Source organism: Vidua macroura, chromosome 5, assembly GCF_024509145.1.
Source record: "Vidua macroura isolate BioBank_ID:100142 chromosome 5, ASM2450914v1, whole genome shotgun sequence".
Lineage (NCBI taxonomy): Eukaryota > Metazoa > Chordata > Aves > Passeriformes > Viduidae > Vidua > Vidua macroura.
The window spans coordinates 54,032,031-54,052,671 of NC_071575.1; the positions used below are offsets into that span (position 1 = coordinate 54,032,031).

The following is a 20,641-nucleotide window of genomic DNA, read 5'->3' on the forward strand; positions in this document are numbered from 1 at the left end:
TATATATTTTAGTTCTTGGGACCTTGCATGCTGTCTTTTTTTTTCTACTTATTTAAACAGATACTATAATTTTACTAGTAACTTAGAGTAAAGAAGGCAGCTAAGGAGGAATCAGTAGGGGGTTGTCTTTGGTTTCAAAGATGCTAGGATTAGTAACCTAACCTTTAAGTATAAACATGTAAATTACATGTGATGCATTGTCTAAGTGTCTAAGCTAAATCTCAGTATAAGCACAAAAAGCTATAGTTTCTGTGAAAATGTATTTCAATCAAGCATAAGTAATGCTAGATGATACACTATTATGAACATACTTATTTTAGCTTAATATCCAAGAGATATTTTACAGTAGATCCACATACAAATTATTAATAGCTAAACATTTCTGCTAATACATTATGTAACCAGGTGTGGAAATAAAAATGAACACACATAACTAATTGAAAAAAAACCTGTTTTCATCAAATAAAAAAATCTCCACAGAATGCTTTGTTTAGATCTTCAGCTTCTAAAACTCATAATCTGACTTTCCTATTCAGAATAGGTAAGCTATGCATTACTGAGATGGATCTTCTTTCATCTTGGTTGGTTCCCAACTTCTCTATAGCAAAGACCTTCCTAATAGTGATAACACAATTTTTTTGTGCTATGAACAGAAAATGTACACATCTTGTATCATTTGTTTTCATGCACTTTAATGCAATTATAATTTATTAATAAATAGTTGAAATGCTGCATTATTTGAGCATTTTTAAATGTAGACAGCTTCATTCAAAATAATAAAAATGTGTAACTGCTCTTTTCCTGAATAAATACTGATAGTCACAACAGTGCTACAAATTCAAATCTGTATTTTCAGGCGTCTATTAAAATTAATAGAAGTTGAGGCCTTTAGCATGTCACAGAATAGGAATCCAAATTTCCAGTCAAAATACTTGGTTAATAGCAGACGTTTGTCTCTTTTACAGTGCTTGACAAAAGCAAATGCCTCTTGTCCATTGTAAAACAGTGGAAGAGACATGGGCCATTAGCGCAAGCAAAACATTTTCACTTGATAAGTCAATCTGGGCTGGTTTTTTCTGTCATGTCAGCAGTGTCTGAAAACAAAGGAGACACAGAAACCCCAGGAGACAGCATGTCTGCCCAACCCTGTTTCTGGGGGATCTCTTAATTTGTTTTTGAAAGCAAAGTGAACCTTCCAGGTGTCAAAGTTTAATATGCTACATAGCATGCTGCAGCCACCGATACTGTGGGACCCAAATCAGTGTCCTTGGGGAACATACATCTATACTTTTTCTCCACCTCCCTGGCTGTCACAACAATCCCTTCATTAGGCAATAAGACTTGGTCTTGTCTCGAGTGATTTGATAAGCAGTTGATAACCAACGGTTCATTAAGCTCTTGGGATATATAAGCCACAAGGTTTTCAGCATGCCTCCGCACTTGAGTGGTTTGACAGCTCCCTGTTCAGCAGCCCAGGAGTCACTGGAAGATGTTATTGACTGCAAAAATAGTTCTTTTTGTCGTGAATGGTTTCCTAAGAGTGGCAACAGCTTTGGACATTGGATTATCCACGAAATGCGTAGTGATACCCAAGGAGATGGGCATGTGCCACAATATTGGATACTCTGAAATGAGACTTCCCAACCTGATGGGGCACACAAGCATGGCAGAGGTTATCCTAAAATCCACCACCTGGCAGCACCTTGTACACACAGACTGTCACCCTCACGTGAGGACGTTCCTGTGCTCCCTGTTTGCACCCATCTGTTTAGATACGTAAGTATCACAGCACAGTACAAAACTCCAGCCTTTATTTGCTAGAACAGGAATGAAATCAAATGCGTGTTTATCATAATCTAAAGGTGATCTCCACTTTTTCTGAAGTAATTCTGTTAGCTTTTCTGTATTCATCAGAAAAAAGAGTACTGAAAACTTGTTCCACTTCAATTTTAGTTTGCCTTGGGAACATGAATGGTGTTGTCAAAGGATATAATGTTTTATTTTGTAACAGCTGAACTTTATTCTTACTCATTTAGGGTTGAAGCACCTACAGTGAATAGAATCAGGCTCATACCGAAGCTTTTCTCAGGTTGCCATAAATGCATTTTTAAAATCATAACAACATTGTAAGCTCAGTCCATACACAGACTGCTTGCATAATTTGCATAGCTGCTGCTTCTGGAATTATATCATTATTGAAGGATGATAAATGTCAGCAAAGATGATGTACTTTGCACAGGAATCACTGTTGCAACAGTTTTTGTTCTCACTGAGCTAACTGACTCAGCCTGATATTCCTTCCACAACAGGTTCATCCATCCCTGTAGGAGTATGTGTGCTGCTGTCCGTGACAGCTGTGCCCCCGTGCTCCTGTGCCATGGACACCCCTGGCCGGCCATCCTGGACTGCGATCGATTCCCTGGAGACGAGGACATGTGCCTGGCTCCTCTTACCAAGGACTATAAATACTTGCACAAAGGTAGCTCGAAGATGGCGGAGGGGAGGGTGGCCATACCCTGTGTTCCTGGGAATCAAGGAGATACAGGGGACTCTGTTCCCAGACATTCTGTGGTTTTGTCAGTACAGTCGAGTCTAGCTTTACTCTCCACGTGTTCGTGCAGATGGGTGGCAGAGCGCCAGCGCTGGCAGTGCAAGCTGCAGCAGACCTCCAGTGCTGGAAGTCAGCAGTGCAGAGGCTGTGCTGTGGTGGTGGAGGAAGGCAGTTATCACCCTGCACAGTGTCATACACACAGCAGCATACCACGTTTGAATTGCTTTGAGGTCTCTGTATAGACTTTTCAATGGCCCTTATCACAGATGCATTTATGTATACAACAAGCTAGTTCTCAGAATCAGTTTAGTAAAATTGGGATGATTTTATCTGATATTCCTTAAAGAAGCATGAGTTATCTTGGCATTAATGTTCAAATCTTCAAATGCACTCACACTTAGTAACTCTATGGAAAAGAGTAAGATTAAGTTGCTGCTAGCACACCCAAATTCATGTATATTCACAGGCTTAGTGCAGCTGAATCCAGAGTGACTGACAGAATCAGCCACCTAACCCCTTACACCCACTGTAGTTGCGTTAAAAATTATATTGTATTTGTTACCTTATTTGTTGCTGATAATTGATCTTGTCAGTCAGAACAAGGGCTGAATGGGCATGGAAAATGAAACTCCTTTTCATCTCTAGCCTTGTTTTCAGAGAAATGTGTTGACTTTTTACCTATTATCACTGGCCCTGTATTTGATGTGTACTTTGTCTGTCATTCCTGTGGTTAAACAGTGGGTTCTCAGCTTTGGCAGCAGAAAATTAAAACAAATTATTCTAAAAGATAACAATGAGACTTTGTAATTTCTTATCAGTCCTGCCAAAACCTACCTGCCAGACTTGCCCAACAGTGGAGGAATTCTTTACACACAAAAGAGTTCTTGAAGTTTTCTGTGACAGTAACTTTGGTAAGTCCTTGCTAATGTACCTGGTGTTAAAGAGACTAGCAGCTCTTCTTCTAAATGCTTTAAAAGTAGGATTACAATTAGTGACAGTTTCTCCAGGGATTTCACAGGATTAAGAGTTTAGCTGCTAACTTAGCTTTAGGTTGGTTTTCAGAATAAGTGATTTCTAATCTAAATATAAGGAGGATTTATTGTGCATGAAAGATTTATCAATGATCTAGTTTCCAACCAAAGAGCTGTTCTGGTCTAGTTGGCTACAACATGCTTTATGGAAAATATTTCTGTCAAAAGCAGCCAAATAAGCAAGTTTGCCTTTTATTAGCATTTAAACTGAAAGTAAAGCTTTGGTGTTTTACCAGTATATGGTGTATCTTTGCCACTTTTGAGAAGGAGTCTTTTTGTGATACCTAACTTACTGAGAAAGAGATTCAGAAAATCATATCAGTAGAAGGAATTCTTACCTCCTGTTGTCTTGTTGGACTGATGAGTGGAGTTTGCCCTAAAAACTTCCTGGAAAGACCTTTAATGGCAGTGCAAAGACTTCCAGCGACTTTGGCTAGCATTAGATCAAGAAATACAGACAAATGTCATGCTAAAATGGATGGATGGAGTCAGGTGGCGTGGGTAGATGCCTATAATGAGAAGGGAATATCTAAAAGGGTGGTATCAGCAAGCCATTTTTGCCTAGGGATTCCACACATGGACAAGGTGAGTTTCAGGAAGATTGCTTGGGCAGTTGCTGGACAGTTTTGTGATACAAGAACAAGACCAAAAGCTTACAGTATGTAATTACTTGAAGTTTGACATAACATGGTGATGGTAAAAATAAATTACTCACACTTGTGAAAATATTTTTTCCTAGTCACCTAATTCAATGGCAAAAAAAAAAAAAAAAACCCTTTACTACATAAAAATTTTCAAAAATGTTTTAAACTTTGGCTGGAAAAGGCCTCACCATACTCTGTCAACATAAATTATGATAATAATTTTAAGGAATTTTCCTGTTTTCACTGGTACTGTTTTTTATTGTATTTGAGAAATGGTCTGACTTGCATTTCCTTTCCCTTTTTCCTTAGCAGTGAAAGTAAAGCTGTCCAAGAAGAGAACAGCATTTGAGGACCAAGAGTATAACATTGAATGCCAGGTGGAATTCATTACCCAGGGCTCACTCTTGCCCTATGAAACTCAGAGTATGATACAACAGTGGCTGCTAATTAATGAAAAGTGTATAGAGAGGATGACTCCAACCCACCGTCCCATGGTGTATCTCCTTGTGGGGAATATTGAAGAGGGCATCATTTTAGTAAAACAGATTTATCACTGGCAGAGGAAGGACTCCCAGCTGACTTTGGCCACTCAGAAGTGGAGATACCATAAATGCTTGTAAATATTTATCATATTATTTGTAAAAAGATGATTTTATTTCTTGTGCCAAACCTATCTTGTAAATAGGAATGTATTATAATTTGACTATAAAGCTTTCATTTCCTTTTAAATTGTATTGTAAGTTGAACTCAATCCACATTGTTAACAGGCTTCCTTTTGGTAGTGTTACAGCTCGTTCTCTTTGAACTTGGACAGCTAAGGATAAATGTTTCTTTATGATTTTATAAAATGTAATATGTGCAAAAACCAGCATAAACCAGTTTCCAATCCACCTGACTGCTTTCAGTGTATTTGTCTATACCACTTGCTCTACCATTTTCTCCAGTTACCTAACCTCCCGTTGGACTATTTTGAAAGGAGGCAGCCCTCTGCTGGTCGCTTTTGCCGGAATCAGAGTGGAATAAAGAGAGGAATATTTAACACGGTATGTTTGGCCCCATCGCAAGAATATTTGATTACTGGGTGTCATAAATCAGATCCCTGCTACTGAAAAGTCCCTTTTAATTTTCAAACACAGTACAAAAGTTAATTTATAAAATTCACCCCTTCTCCAGATGGTCTGCAGGGAATAATGGAGTCAAAGTATAAAAAAAAAAAAAGGAAATACATTATGCACATGATTAGCATCCTCATGGTCAGTGCAATACACTGACATTAAAGACTACACGAAGATGGGCAGAGCTTGACTTAATTTTAGTTTCGTAAATGTGTATAATAAACACAGTAACAGCTTCCAATACATAAATTAGAAACTATTTCAATAATACAGTGTCTATTATTATATTTTCTTGAAACAAATACGTGGAAAGTTTATGAGCATTAGATTTCTAAAATTCGCACCTGTAATGATCTGGGTTTCGGATACATTCCCCAAAAGTGCAGGTTTGTATCAGGTTATTGAATGTGATGACACCTGTTCCACCACTTTCTACCATGAACTGGGAAACTGGTAGAAACCGAGGAAAAAAGCAGTCAACAATCGGAGAAGCTGTGTACACACACGTGCCGGCTGCCCCGGCCGCCGCGGACGGGCAGGAGAGGCATCAGCGCCCGGGCCACGTCGCTCTGTGGAAACACCCCTTTAGTCCAGGTTCTTATTTTATTTTTCATTATGACAGAGGGTGCCGCACAGCCCGCGGCTGGGGGGTGTTTTGCTCTTGGGTCAGTTCCACGCTAAAGCCTTTCCAGCGGTTGCACTCCCCGGGCACAGCCCTACGGCCGCGGAGCTCCGCAGCGCGAGTCAAACCGCGACTCATTCGAACCGCGACTCATTCAAACCGCGACTCATTCGAACCGCGACTCATTCGAACCGCGACTCAAACCGCGCTCCCGGAGCGCCCGGGGCGGGGCTGCGCTCGGCACGCCCACAGCGGGCCCGGGGCCCGGGACGCGCCGCCTCCCCGCGCTCCCCGCGCTCCCCGCGCTCCCCGCCCTCGGAAGGCGTCGGGCGGGCGCGGCGGAGCGGAGCGCGCCTGGGGCCCAGGGTACGCGGCCCCGCGGCCGGCAGGGCGCTCGCGTCCGCTGTCTGCCCATCGGCTTCTTCATCTCTCTTCGGTGTGTCTCTGGGGTTTGTGAAAGACCGATACAGTTCTAAACCAGACAGATCCCCGTAACTGTTGTGCGCGTGGTGTATGAAATCCCGTTGTTCCTACTTGGTGGCTTGGTAGCTCAGGTTCTCCCCCGCGGCCGTTCGGCCTCGCCGCACAGGTAAGTCTGTGTGCGCTGGAGGGAGGAGGCGGCCTGTGCTCGGAGCCTCGCTGCTTGTACGGGGGGCTCGGGGAGCTGGGGGTGCCCCCGCACCAGAAATGCCAGCGCCCAGCTCTCGAACGCTCGGTCATTGTGAACCCTGCCTGTCCGCACCCAATTTCGGCGGGTGCAGTTCTGTCAGAATCGGAGTCCTTAATGTTTTCCTTTGATTTCTGTAAGTTCTGTAAGTGCAAAGTCTAAAGTACAAAATTGCCATGCTAGCAAGTATGCTCTGTACTTATATTCTGACAATCTAGTGTAATAGTAACTGGTTTAAGTTTACTTCTGTTGTGAAATACGTTTCTTGGTGTTTTTGCTCTGCTTGGTTGTAGCAATGGCTTCAGGAACAGCGCTGATTTATGATGAGGAGATGACCACTCACAAACTACTTTGGAGTGAGTAAGTCACTGCTATTGTTTTTATTTTTGGATTCTTACTAGGAGTTGTGAGAGCAGTACCAAATAAATGCATTTTTTGTAAATGTAGTAGGAAGTATCTGGTGGTGCTTCCTGTCATTTTCAAGTAAAAAGCAAGTCTTTCCTCTAAGAGGAAAAAAATATTTTATTCACAATTTGTATCTAGGTACTGTAATGATTATCTGAAACTGGATTTGAGAAGCTGCAGGTATCCAGTCTGGGAGGCCTTAGCAAGAGTTGTTAGGATGAGGCATCTGAGTAGCCCTCTAAATAATGTGTTTTAAGCTAATGAAATTGTTTATAAAATTAAAGTATCATTGACCTTGGAAAAGTGTGTAGATACACTTATTCAGTTGAAACATGTCAATTACATTCAGTTAGAAATTTGTGTATTACTTAAATTAGAGGAGTTCTTTTGCAGTGCTCAGAGTAGCAATCCACTGTTGTCTTCTCTCCCACACCTGCTTCTTCTCTGTTCACCTTCATTGTAATCTACAGCTTTTAATTGCAGCATTCCTGTGTCTGTAGCTAAGCATTGCAACTTTTTACCAGTGAGAAAAGAAACAAAAAATAATGCTATTGTATTGGTTGCTTGGGGTTTTTTTAAAGATTCGTTTTTGCTTACATATTTTAGAATCAATTTCTGACTTAGTTCCGAAACAGAAAGTACGTAAAGATTTTTTTCCCCATTTTTGCTCTCATGTATCTCTCTTTTAGGGTAATGAATTTGCTTAAAATGGGGAGTTAAAAGCTAGGCTTTATGAAGTGCATTAGTTACCTGTGTTGGTATAGTATTACAGTAATATAATTATTGTTTATTTTTAGTCCCATTTGTGATATTGAAGTGCCAGAAAGACTTTCATCCTCCTATGAGCAGCTTAGAAGTTACCATCTTCTGGAAAGGTGTGTCCCTCTGCCTGCCAGAGAAGGAAGCGAGGAGGAGATCCTGTTGGTTCACAGGTCTGAAATTTAACTTTCATTCAGATTAATTCAATGAAACAGCAGATCTCATACCTTCAGATTATATTTTGATCTATTTGAAAAGAGTGTTCAAAAATTCAATGGCTTCCATTAATTTCAATGGAAAGTGTGTCACAATGTTGAGTATGACATAGGTGCTGAATTATGAATCTGCTATTCCACTAAATCTACATTCTTACTCTGTGGGGTCTTAAGCAATGAATGCTGATTTATACATAGGAATACAAGTAAACTTCTAAAAAATATTTATAGTTGCTTACTTAAGTGTTGTGTTAATCTCTTTCTCCTGCAGTTTAGAGCACTTGGAAGTGGCAAAAAGTACTCAGACAATGAATGAGGAAGAGCTGAAAAGGGTCTCTGAAAATTATGATGCTTTTTTCTTTCATCCGGTGTGTAAGTTAAACTGCTTCCTCTATTGGGAGTTACAGCTATTTGTGTTACTGCACCTGAGTGGCATTTTTCTAAGAAGGGGAAGATTAAAAATACTTTTTTTTGCTACTTATGTAGTCTCACATTTATGTATGATATTTGCATTTTCTGTTTCTAGTTTAGTATAATGCTGTAATTTAAATTGCTCAAGTGTCCTGTCATCTATTTTGTAATTGTATCACACCAGAATAATGCACTGCTCAAATTTTAGCTCTGTTTTTGTCACTTAATGTCACTGTAGACCATTAATGATCTGCAAATCACATTTTGGTAACAATTGCTCTTAAATGTTGTGCTATGAAATGGAGATGAAATTTTCTGTTATGTTTCTGTAGGGTTTCATTCCTTATTTTCAAAGATGCCATGTTATTCCAGTCAATACATCCGTCTCAAATTTTATGGTGATCACTGGTAATCATAGGGGAAAGCACATTGGAACCTATGTTGTAAAGTTCTGTTTCAGCTATCTTTGTATAGCTTCAGAGGCATAGAATTATGTCAAGACAGTTTGCTGTTGGGATGCTGAAGCATGGCATGGGTGCTTTGTTTAAGCTGATGAGTTTCTCTTTCTCAGAGCACTTACCGCTGTGCCAGACTAGCAGTAGGAGCAGCTTTGCAGCTGGTGGACGCTGTGATGGCAGGAAAAGTGCACAATGGAATGGCATTAGTCAGGTAAGAAAACATGTGAGGAAGTTTTCACTTAGCAAAATTCCTTCTGGTGTGAATAATTTATACAATTTTGGTTCAGACCTCCAGGTCACCACAGCCAGAGAAACGCAGCTAACGGGTTCTGTTTGTTCAACAACGTTGCTATTGCAGCAGAATATGCAAAACTGAAATACGGTCTGCAGAGGTAAGTGCATGGTTGACTCTAGTATGTAAACAGCAGTTAGACATGGTGCTAGTTTAGATTAATGTCTATAGCTTTCTGGGTGTCATGTTTCTTTTGGTTTAGAAAAACATTCTTAATTTATACCTTCTGTAGATTAAGATGCTGTGGCTCTTTCTCTGAATGTTTTCTTTTACTGATCTGTACAGAATCCTAATTGTTGACTGGGATGTGCACCACGGGCAAGGAACTCAATATATATTTGAAGAAGATCCAAGGTTTGAAGGATATTTTTTTTCTTTAATGTCAGCTGTTTAAAGATTGCTTGCCTTTCTAGAGAATAAGATTTCTTAAACTTCTAAAACTAGAATCTTGCAAAACATTCACCTTTCTATTTTAGTCTGTTTTTCATATGTTACAAAATAGAAGGAAATATCTAAATGAAAACAAAATGTAAATCTGTTCTACTTTAAAGAATAATAAACAAAATAAGCAATATGATTACCTTGGTTTGCCACTACTGTGGTAGTACATCTATTCTCTGTTCATGAATTTCTCAGTTAAAGTCTTCAAGTAGTAGTTGGATAAAATATATAAACTTTTTTTTTTTTTTTGGAAGAGTGACATAAGTGGGTTCTAGAAACAAATCTGCTGTTCTGAAAATTCCTTGTATTTGATTTGTGTAGAGTGCATGCTTACAAGACATTTTTAGCATGTTAATTTTTCGGTTAATTTCAGCATAGGACCTACTGTACCAATTTTTAGTCTAAATCCTTTGAGAGAACTAAGGAGAAAGGATAGGATGGTTTTATTTTCTTGCTTTCAGGCAATGCAGTCACCAGGTGGTTCAGGATAGAAAGTAATTTCCACAATCTTTTTGTCAAATTGGATTTTTTTTTCCAGTGTTTTGTACTTTTCTTGGCATCGCTATGAACATCAGGAATTCTGGCCATCACTCAAAGAATCCGATTATGATGCTGTAGGTCTGGGAAAAGGAAAAGGTTTTAACATAAATTTGCCTTGGAATAAGGTAAATACTGTTTACAGCACAGCAAAGCAAGTTCAATAACTTTGTATCTCATCCTTTAGGTAACACTTTGAGTAAGTGCACTGCTTCACTTGCTTGGCAAATGTCTTACACGGTGTATATCCTTCCTGTCAGGGGAAGGTCTGCTGGAAAAATATGGCTCAGAATGTGATAATGTCTGAAAAATAAAAGGGAGAGAAGAATTTACACACTCATTTTTACTTGAATATCTTGTCTAGTCATCAAATCAAAAAGTGTTTCAGGAGATGGTTACATCCATCCTTGTTTAGCAGAGAACTGAAGCTCATTAAAATTAAAAATGGTGGATATTTATGCACTTTACTTAAATAGAGGATTTTTTATTGTACTTCATAAGATTGCCTCATCTTTAACTTCTCCTATCTTTCCCTAAAGTCTTGAAGAACCTTAGAAAATTTATCATTCCAGCTGGAAAGCATGCCCTGTGTTTCTCATATTTTTCAGGTTGGGATGGGAAATTCAGATTATCTTGCTGCATTTTTCCATGTGTTGCTTCCAATGGCTTTTGAGGTAATTTTTTACTGCCAAAGAGCACTTCCTTAGTGTTTCTTAAGCAGGTACCATTGAATATTTTACAGAAATGCAGTAATTGCCAGCAGCATAGTTAATATATTTATTCTGTTGGTATGACGTTGCCCTGATCAACTGAATAGTATTTATGGAAATTTAGTTTTTAAATATTCAACATAATCATCTGCGACTTCTCCAGCAGATACAAAAATAGTGTAAAAGGATAATGTATTCAAGGAGAATCCTTACTTGTGTTCATTTTCAATTTGAAATAACAGTTGATCATGGTACAGTTGAAAAGAAAGCCCACACAAAATTGAAAATAGGACATAAAGATGTGCTGCAACTGTCTCTCTTTTATAACAGTTTGATCCTGAGCTGGTTATTGTCTCCTCTGGATACGATTCTGGAATTGGTGACCCTGAAGTAAGTAACTTGTGGTCTTTGTGTTGTCAGTCATGAATCTATTAGGAAAATATTCCTGCTGTTTTAATGTCCTGCTAAGTGAAATTCACTTTGATCAAGCTAAAAATACATGCTTGATTCTTTAGGCTGGCCCATGTTCATGAAGCATTACAACAAGACATCTAAAGAAAGGTTATTCCATATGTGTAATTTCTCTGTGGTTTTTTTTCACCTTCCTTAAATGCAGTTGATTCAGCATTGTGTTTGATACAATGAGAGGCAAGTGTTCTGGTATTCCATCTCAGACTTGGGTACTTCAGATTGTTTGTTTCGGTTTCTTACTAGTGTTTTTGAATCAAGGTGTCATCTCTTAAAATTTTTTCTTTGGTTTAGGGTCAGATGAATGCCACTCCTGAGGTTTTTGCCCACCTTACCCATTTCCTGATGCAGTTAGCTAATGGAAAGCTGTGTGTCATCCTGGAGGTAAAGACTTTTGAAATGTACTCCCAAGTCTTTGTATTAGAGCCATTCAGGGCAAACTAGAAGCTAGGAAATGAAACTGCTTAACAAAATAAGAAATTATTTTTATCTTTCTTTTTAGTACCAGGAATGTTAAAATGGCTAAGATTTGACAGCACTCTTACACCATAGAGTTTTGAAACAAAGGAGCCATATGCTCACCATTCAAAAAAACATATCATCTACAAATCTGTTCAGTTCTTGTGAACAGTGATTAGTCTACTGCTCTTGACAGTCCCAAACTCATTAAAATGTATTTAGTGAATAGGCTGTATTACCAATGTTTTACAAGTGTATCTTAGTCCAGGAGATTTTATACAAAACTTTTAACCTAAATATACTCTTATTTAGTAATGGAACACTTAGAAAATTCCCTCTTTTTTGATTTAATGACTATATGCAGGCTCTTTAGGAGCTCTTTTCTATTCTTCTTTTAAACAATTAAAATGTTTTCTCCTTTTGAAATCTAGATTTCAACCTCCTATTTCAGCTGCATGTTAGAAAAATAGTGGCTTTTCAGGTAAATAAGTGTGTGGAAATATTGCTGCCAACAAGGTCTTCAAGAATGAACTGTATATTAATTGATTCACTTGACCTTTTGTTTTGCATGACCTTTCTTCTGTCATCCTTCTCTCTAGCAGGTTATTATAGACATTTTTGTCTATTAGCTGAAGTGCAAGTAAGCATTCACTCCTACCACAGATGGTGTAACTGCTCCATAGGTGATAGATGGCTTCCTGCATGTCACCTACCGGTCTTAAATCCATCTTGTTCTCCAGATTCTACCAAACTATTAGGCAACCACATCGTAAAAGTGTGGGAGATTTCTCTTGTACAGCCATTTTAGAGGCTAGTGATAGCATTTGCCTTCTAAGGAATCTTCCACAAAGATTGTTGTAGATGGGAATGGAGAAGGCATATGTTTTTATGGCAGAGTAATGACTGATTTCTGAAGTTCCTTGAACTATGATGAAGTGAGTTCAATCATGGGATGCCAGTGAAGTTCAGCAGTTGGCCACTAAGTTACTGTTTTCATACTGAAAAATCATTGACTTAGATATACTTGCATATCATCTTCTGTTTCTGTAAATACAGATACATTTCAAAAGGATAGTTTATTTTCTCTGTTGAAATTCAGAGAGATATTAAAAGTACTTGTGCCTTAGTTGACACAAAATGCTTTTTAGGGTGGATACCACTTGAAATCATTGGGTGAATCAGTGTGCATGACTGTAAAAACTTTGCTTGGAGATCCTGTACCTCAAATAACTGGAGAAATGGCACCTTGTCTAAGGTAAGCATATAAAGAATTTTAGAACAACTAATGTGTTTTTTAACGAGACTAAAGACATTCATGCTTTGAACATTTTGCTGAAGTAAGGTTTTAATATTGTAGTTTATAATATATTATTTTCTACTTTGGATAACTTGCACTTTCAAAAAGTCATCCAAGGTACAGTTTTATGTACTTTTGTTTCTGAAATTACTTCAAGTTGTGAGATCTTATAGCATACAACTATAAGCCATTTTATCCTTAGGCCTTGTTATCCTATAGAAATCCATCTCACTCAAGGCTGAGATAATCCTGCTGTAATCAAGATAATACTAGTTACCTACAGCCAGTATTTGGGAATGTATGCAACTGCAAGGATTAGTGTTTCAGACCCCAGAGCCACTTCAGTCACTGTAGTACAGCAATAGCTGGGGCAAACCTTTCTTTCATCAGTGAGAGTTGCTGTGCAAGCCAGTCTTGATGAATACTTTTGTTTCTGGAATTTGGAACATTGAGGCCTGGGCTGCAAAAGCGGTTGACTATGTAGAGCTGTACCAAGATAATTAAATTTCAAGTCTAACTTCTTTTCAGAGACACTAAGACTGTGTTTGTACAGTGGTGGAATCTGACCTAGGAAAGCATTCTGAACCTTGGGCCTGAATCAATCCCACATCTAAAGAGTGTCTTTCTCTCTACCTGTCTGCGCTATCTCCTCCACATCTCCATGTTCTGTCCCCCATCTTTCTCCCAGCTCAGCAGCTGTCCTGTGCTTTTTCTAGCAGAAATGCTTTTCATGCACTTTGGTGGCAGCACCAGTTGGCTGTGTTAGTTAAAGCTCAGAGCTTGAATCAGTCAGGGAAGCAGTGTGGATATACATAGATTGTGGGCTGACTTGCATTTGGTAAACTGATAGAGCAAAACTGGTTATTTTGCTCCTAGTACATCCCATAAGCCCTCTGTGTCCTCTTTTTCTTCTCTACCAGCTGTGGTATCTCAGATTGCTATCATCCTATGTCATAGATAGTTGATCACATACTTAGCCAACATATCGGTCCAGCTCCTGAACACCTTACAAGTAATCTGCAAGTACACGGAATTTCTTCTGGGTTTAACACAACCTGAATTATGTTTGTATGATAGCTAATGCAATGGGACCATTTGCCCATAGTGCTGCAAATACCAGTGATAATAAAAAGGAGACTTCAACACAAAGAATAGCAGGGTATGTGATATACTTAGTTCCAGAACAGATTCTCTTGCTTTTGAGTCAATCTAATTAAATCTTTACATTGTGTAGATAAAATCTCTTGGCAAAACATTGACAGACAGGAGAAATTTTTCCTGAACTCATACAGGTGTGCTTCCTCCAACAGCAGGGTTGGAATTTCACTCAGTGTGTAAATGTGTGTACATGCTGTATGTGTTCTTCACTTTTCTTTTTTGACTCTCTAATCTTTTCAAGCAATGTGCCCATTGACTGTCGTTTGTTTTGCAGTCTTGGAAGAGATCAGATTTTGTTCATTTTCAGTTGGATTTTTTGGTTTTGTTTTTTTTGTTGAGATAAGTTATGATTCCTCTTATGATTTTCATTATTGCTAATACTGTTAATCTGGTTTATTTTTTTAGTGCTGTTGAATCTATTCAAAATGTGAGAGCAGCCCATAAACCCTACTGGAAATGGTTGGCTTATGAAGGTATTTCTCTTCATTCAAGCAAATGCTATTGATAAATGGATTTATACAGAAGTTGAAAGTTTTTAAAATTAATACCACTAGATTAAAACAAATGTAGTAGCACTGAAAAAATAACATCTGTATCAGGAAACATTGTAGCTAGTGCATGGGAGTAAATATGCATACGGTGAATACTGATGTACTCTATTCTGTGAATAAATATATCCAAATATTAGCACATTGCTTAGAAACTAATACCTGTGAAACCCCTCTTTCTTTTTCTCTAGATACATCATTTTTACAAAATTTGAGCACTAAATCACACTTACTAAAGAAGGCTAATTCAAATCCCTCCACAGAAGATGAATCTCAGATAACTAACAACAACACTGTCAAAGTAGAAAGATTTTTGGAATTGCACATGAAAAATATTCTATTTCCAGTGCCTCCCATCAAAACAGCAACAACTGGCTCTGAAGGTTCAGAACATTTTCTTCCTGAACATGTTCAGCTGGTGAAGGAAATGGACAAAACAGAAATAAAAGCTCTTGTCAGGTTGGTCCTATTTATTTTATTTTTCACAGAGGATGAGAGGTCTCTATACAGACTGTCATCTATCTCTGTGTCTGCCATGGTCATTGTTTTGGCCTTAGTCTACTCAGTTACAGCCAGAATTTCTTCCTTTATAAATAAAGACATTTGTGTTGTATAGCACTCATAGCCTGAAATCCTTTAAAGAAATAGTCAGAATACTTTTTCTCTATAACTCTTTCAACAAAGATAGGCTAGCTAATGTGAATGTATTAATTTAGAAAGAGATTTTGCTAGGAAGCTGTCTTAAAGCTCTGTACTCACTTTTAGCTGGAAAAAAATACCAAACTGCTCTGATTTGAAAAATGCAATGTTTTGTCTTGTCTTCATCTAATTTTGACAGGACTCTGTTTCCTGAATATCATCAGACATTTTTGTTTTCTTTGCAGTGCAGAATGGAGGCAGGTTTAGGGAGATGAAGACTGTCAGGCACCAGTGTTGTCATCTTCCTGCTAGAGCAGGTTTCTGAGAATCAATGTGTAGTACCCATATAAAATGTACCCCATTAATACTAGCTGCAAAGCACTTTATCAGTGTCCTCTTTGAAGACAGTGTTGCCTCTTACCTAGTTTTTCTTCATGTAATTTATTTTACAGTGGCTTTTATGCAGACCTTGTGAAAGACGACAAAACTTTGCTCTCTCTTGGCAGTATGTTTGTGATCCTAGATAAAATACTTAAGAAGGAGGTAATATACTGCCTTGGTTTTGGGGGTAGGGGTGGAGTGGGATTCCTCTGACTTTTTGCTTCTACTATATTGTTACCTAGATCTTAGTTATTATTTATCTCCCAAGTCCAATAATCTCAGGTATAATGTGTTTAGCTATTAGTGAGCATGCAAGATGAGAAAGCAACTATTTAGGGATAGCTGTTAACCCCAGTCCATCTTTCTAATCATCTTTGGGCAACTCATTGTCCAGACTTTCTGTAGGCAGTCACAGAATATGAGTCCCTAAGAACCTACTCATTGCTCTCAGACTCACAGGGAAGCCAGGCATTAAGTCTTCCAGTTAAGAGGTGCAGAAGTTGCTGTATCAAGCACCAGTAAGCAACAGCAAGAAATCTGAAGAAATGTCAATACTTTTCCTGTCTCAATGTGCAAAGGTTATACAGTAAATTCTGACTTACATGTGCATGCACACACATACTCTTTAGTGGTGTTTTCAACAGCTCTGCTGTATGCTCCAATTCTGAACAGGGTAATTCTAGTTCAGTCTTTTGATTCTTGCAGGGTCAGGAATGAGGAGAGGGCAGGCTTAGAGGGTGCATCTTCATATTTATGTGTAAAAACTTGGATGAGCATAGAAGAAGAACTGAAAACAAGTTTAAAACATTACATCATAAGTCACTCTTCCTTTGAGTTAAAAGCTCTCTTTAAGGTACCAGGCCTACAAAGAAGAGTAACTACCACAATGGCCTCTTTCTTCTAAGACATCTTGCTCTTGGAAGTCACATGTGAAGATCCCCGGGACAAATTTCTGACATTATATACTGCACATAGCTCTAGGAGAGCCTATAAATATATTTTAACAAATGGTTACTGGTAAAAAGAAGTAGAACTTCTAATGAATTGCAGATGTAAATTAACTTTTTGTGCTGACAAGGAAGAGAAATGAGAGGGAAAGATATCTTTTTGCTTAGCTTTTATGTAGAGTTCAAAGCACATGCCACAAATGAACACTCAAGGGTTGACTGAGTAATGTGGCAATTGTATTTTCCAGAAAATAATAGCTTGCCTAGGTTAAAGGAAAAATCAGAATATTTAGGAATAACCTCCTTTTCATTGGGTGTATTTGTCTGCACAGTTTGCAGACTATCTAGAGACCCAGTAAACATGGCCTTCCCCTGGAAAAGTTATTTTTACAGTTGCCTTCTGGTATAGCACCATACTTTTGAAATAATAGTGCGGTTTATGGAATAATAATCAAATATGGCCTTTCTGTAGAAAATAATACAGCTGTTACACTTAAAAAATTACATGATCTTTTGCAGCATTGCTTCTGAATGAAAAATTTATTTTGTAGGTGTGTAATGGAATTGCAGCATCACCCACAGCTGCTCTTTCTACTGCTGTTGCACTAAGACATTCTGTTCATTTTGGATTTCAAAGGTGAATTTTTATGTTTGCATTTAGAGCCCTTTGACAACATGTTAAAATCAAATACTAAGTGTGGCAAATATGGCAAATTGCCTGTGAAACCTTGATTTTAAAATAAATAGCATGCCCACACACATAGTATTTTCAACATGTAATCCAGGTAACAGTCTGTACACCAGCAACAACCTTTTGCCTTCCCAAAGGCAAAAGATTTGTAAGGATGATGGCTGTGCTAGCCTACACTTTCTTTGTCAGATTTCAATTGGCTTTGGCCTGGGGACAATTTCTTGATTTTTGTTTTTCCTCCCCAGTATTTGATAGAAGAAATGGGGTTCCCTTGAGCTGCCCGAAATGTGTTTTATTTCTACTTTTAATGGACCAAACTCACTATACATTCTTTTTAATGCTTCTAATCTGCACGCAAACTTTTATATAAATTGCACTAACAGAAAAAAAAAATTACTTGTAAATATATGTAAATTTTTGTTTCCTGCAGAGTGCTTTGTGTATTTGTTGGAGACATGCAGACGATACCAAACACAGAAGATGGGTGAGGCCTCCCTTTACATTTAGGGGTACAATCCCAAGGGCTTTCTGAATGTTCATAAGTGTCTATAAGTGTGATGAAATCTGCACTAAGGAATCAGTCATGGGCTGACATTTATGAAGTTTATCTTGAGACATAATACAAAACATCCCCAAATATATCTTCAAAGAAAAATTATTGTCTCTAAATGCTATTTCATGCATTCGGTGGTAGGTTTGAAGTATAATCCTTCTGTATTGATTGAAATTTAGATTGTTATTGAAAATACAACGAAATAAATAAGGCAATTTTTTAATTAAATAGGAGACCTATCTCCCCTATAACTGCAGGAGGCACATATTGCTGATGCAGAGCTCCTTATTGAAAGTCTTCTTTACTTATATATATATTTTTTCCACCTCCCCTTTTTCTTAAAAGTAATTTGCCAATAGTCTTGAATAATCTTTTTAAAAATATCTTAAAAAGGATTTCAATTTTAATTGTTTACATTTTGAAATGTACAAATGCAAATGGTTATTTGTTCCTGTATTATGAATTAGTATTTAAAGAATGATGAAAGAAAATATCCCATTTTTATCCCATTGTGAAATAATTGGTTAAATACTCAAGTGGGGTTTTTGTTTACAGAGAAATGCTTGTCATAAACATCTGTGAGAAAGAACAGTCTAGAAAGACCAGCTACAAACACTATGTTTCTCTAAACTGGAAAGAGGTAAGAGTCACTTTCTAGAAACAATGTAGGAGAAATTTTTTTTAAACAGAAATAATAGAATATAGCTAGAAATTCATAAAATTACATTAAGAATTACACTCCTTACTCCACTTTGGATCTTTGAAAATTAATCTGTTTTTTGCCCATGTCAGGTTACTACTCCTTCCCACAGCTTTAGAGTGTATTGGAATGCATAGGTTTGAGGAAACCTTCCATGGTTACTGCAGTTCATCTTTAGTAAGGCAGATTAACACTGCAAAGACACTAAGGAAAAGATGAATAATCCTGCATGTTTAATATAAAAATTGCTGAGAAAATAGATCAGTATCCTGTTTCCTAGGCCAATCAAAAGCTTTATGAGAGTCACCTTTTTGTTTTGTTTTATATCTGGGAATTTAGAGCTTTATATTTGTGCTAACTAATTTGTTGTTGTTGTTGTTAAAGGATGCTGAAGGAAATGATTTCTTTTCTGCTGTACTTGGATTCATTCTTCCTGTAGCATATAGTTATCAACCAAACCTAACAATAATAGCTATTGGACCAAACAGGAACCTTGGAATAAGTGGGATTTCTCTGCTTGTTGCTTTACTACGAGGATTAGCTGAGTCTCGAATTTTTACTGTGATTGAGGTAAGAAGTGATGCTAAACCATGGTACGTCTGGTAGAGATGCTGGTATTAACTGCTTCAAGCCTCCCAGTAGAAAATACTGCCTGTCTTCAGTACCCCTGAGTTCACAGCACAAACTGCCCAAGGTTCTTTCTGTCCTGAGAACAAGACAAGACACAGCTGCACAACCAAACTGTAGGCAGCAGTCGCAGCCTGCACAGTGGAGAAGCCAAGGCATGAACGCAAGGCATAACCCATGGTTATGTCTGTGGACTATAGATGATCTGTCAATTTGCCACAACTTCCATTTTTATCTGGGATCCACAGCTCAGTTGTCTCCTGGAAAGAGGCACTTCCTGCCTGTTAAATCATCTGGCCTCTTTCAATCAGATGTGATTGAAAGCAGCCCGCTGTTCTGTTCATAACAGGCCACTAAATTTCCTCTCCTCTGCCAGGTGCTGTGCTTTGTCACACACAACTTCCAGCCTGCAGAACATCAATCAGAAGGGCACATATCCTTCAAGTGAACTTAATCGGGATAGTACATAATTGAGGGCCAGAGTACCCCAGCTTTTTGTTTCAGTTGGAGAGCAGGGAAAGAAAATAAAAAATATAGGGACTTTTCCTAGGCTTTTTCTATATGCTACCACATTAAGAATGCCTAAATTTAGGAGTTGAAAGCTGTATCCAGAGCAGTGATCAGTGTCAGTGAGCGTATCTTCAATGAATTTGTCTAATCACATAAAGAACTCAATTTCCACTCTTGGCCATTCCAGCATCCTGTGGTTGTGAGTAACACAGTTTGTCTCTGTGATCTATGAAACAGTAACTTCTGATTACTTTTTTGCCTTCTAGTTCTTCATCAATGAGAAACCACAAAAAATTGTTCATGTATGCTTACTCTAATCTGTTCCCCAGCAAGTACCTAATTAAAGCCATGCTATTCATTAAGCTGCCAATTAAGTGGATTTTCACATAATTTATTCTGTAGTTTTCTCAAATGTTATTTGTTTTAATTTACAATGCTGATACATAAATTGGCTAAGCTAAAATAATTTGTACATTGATATGCAGTATCCATAAATAATGTATTTGCACACTACTAATTAGGAGTATGAAATTGAGAGAATTACTGATTTCTGAAGTGTAAACTCCAACAATAAAAGGATATTAGGCATACATGTTAAAAAAATGATTGATACTTTTATATTAGTACTCTGCAGGTAGCTCATGATTTTCTAATGCATGTGCGTGGCTTTTTAGAGTACTTGAAAAAATGCTTCTAGTTCTTAAAAAAAAAAAAGTGTTACAGTCTTCCAAATATTATCTTCATATAGCATCAGCATTTCAAATCAAATTTCTGCAAGGAAATGATACTGGTTTAGACTGTGAGA

At 37.9% G+C, this 20,641-nt stretch overlaps 2 protein-coding genes across 2 annotated transcripts in view; both read left to right on the forward strand.

Annotated features, from left to right (window-relative positions):
* Positions 1-1,489: 1,489 nt before the first annotated feature.
* On the forward strand, positions 1,490-5,086 carry LOC128807099 (secreted frizzled-related protein 2-like). The gene is made up of 4 exons (XM_053977173.1): positions 1,490-1,776; positions 2,310-2,479; positions 3,370-3,462; positions 4,536-5,086. The coding sequence occupies exons 1-4, from the start codon at positions 1,490-1,492 to the stop codon at positions 4,844-4,846; spliced, it is 861 nt and encodes a 286-aa protein (XP_053833148.1). The 3' UTR covers positions 4,847-5,086.
* Positions 5,087-6,464: 1,378 nt separating this feature from the next.
* TUBGCP6 (tubulin gamma complex associated protein 6) overlaps positions 6,465-20,641 on the forward strand; it is a 39,923-nt gene continuing 25,746 nt past the window's right edge. Inside the window, exons 1-19 of the mRNA XM_053977877.1 lie at positions 6,465-6,552; positions 6,924-6,990; positions 7,833-7,967; positions 8,281-8,377; positions 8,992-9,089; positions 9,166-9,270; positions 9,456-9,524; positions 10,150-10,276; positions 10,757-10,822; positions 11,189-11,248; positions 11,621-11,710; positions 12,934-13,040; positions 14,646-14,713; positions 14,980-15,247; positions 15,880-15,970; positions 17,307-17,392; positions 17,877-17,930; positions 18,555-18,639; positions 19,084-19,269. Of these exons, the coding sequence (XP_053833852.1) occupies positions 6,926-6,990; positions 7,833-7,967; positions 8,281-8,377; positions 8,992-9,089; positions 9,166-9,270; positions 9,456-9,524; positions 10,150-10,276; positions 10,757-10,822; positions 11,189-11,248; positions 11,621-11,710; positions 12,934-13,040; positions 14,646-14,713; positions 14,980-15,247; positions 15,880-15,970; positions 17,307-17,392; positions 17,877-17,930; positions 18,555-18,639; positions 19,084-19,269 (1,857 nt within the window). The 5' untranslated portion in view covers positions 6,465-6,552; positions 6,924-6,925. The remainder of the gene's footprint in view (positions 6,553-6,923; positions 6,991-7,832; positions 7,968-8,280; positions 8,378-8,991; positions 9,090-9,165; positions 9,271-9,455; positions 9,525-10,149; positions 10,277-10,756; positions 10,823-11,188; positions 11,249-11,620; positions 11,711-12,933; positions 13,041-14,645; positions 14,714-14,979; positions 15,248-15,879; positions 15,971-17,306; positions 17,393-17,876; positions 17,931-18,554; positions 18,640-19,083; positions 19,270-20,641) is intronic.

Excerpts from the sequence above, each read along its gene's own strand:
- LOC128807099 (XM_053977173.1), top strand. The coding sequence starts at position 1,490 with ATGTTATTGACTGCAAAAATAGTTCTTTTTGTCGTGAATGGTTTCCTA. Across the intron at positions 2,480-3,369 it reads CTATAAATACTTGCACAAAG|TCCTGCCAAAACCTACCTGC; the intron begins GTAGCTCGAAGA and ends ATTTCTTATCAG. Across the intron at positions 3,463-4,535 it reads TTTCTGTGACAGTAACTTTG|CAGTGAAAGTAAAGCTGTCC; the intron begins GTAAGTCCTTGC and ends CTTTTTCCTTAG.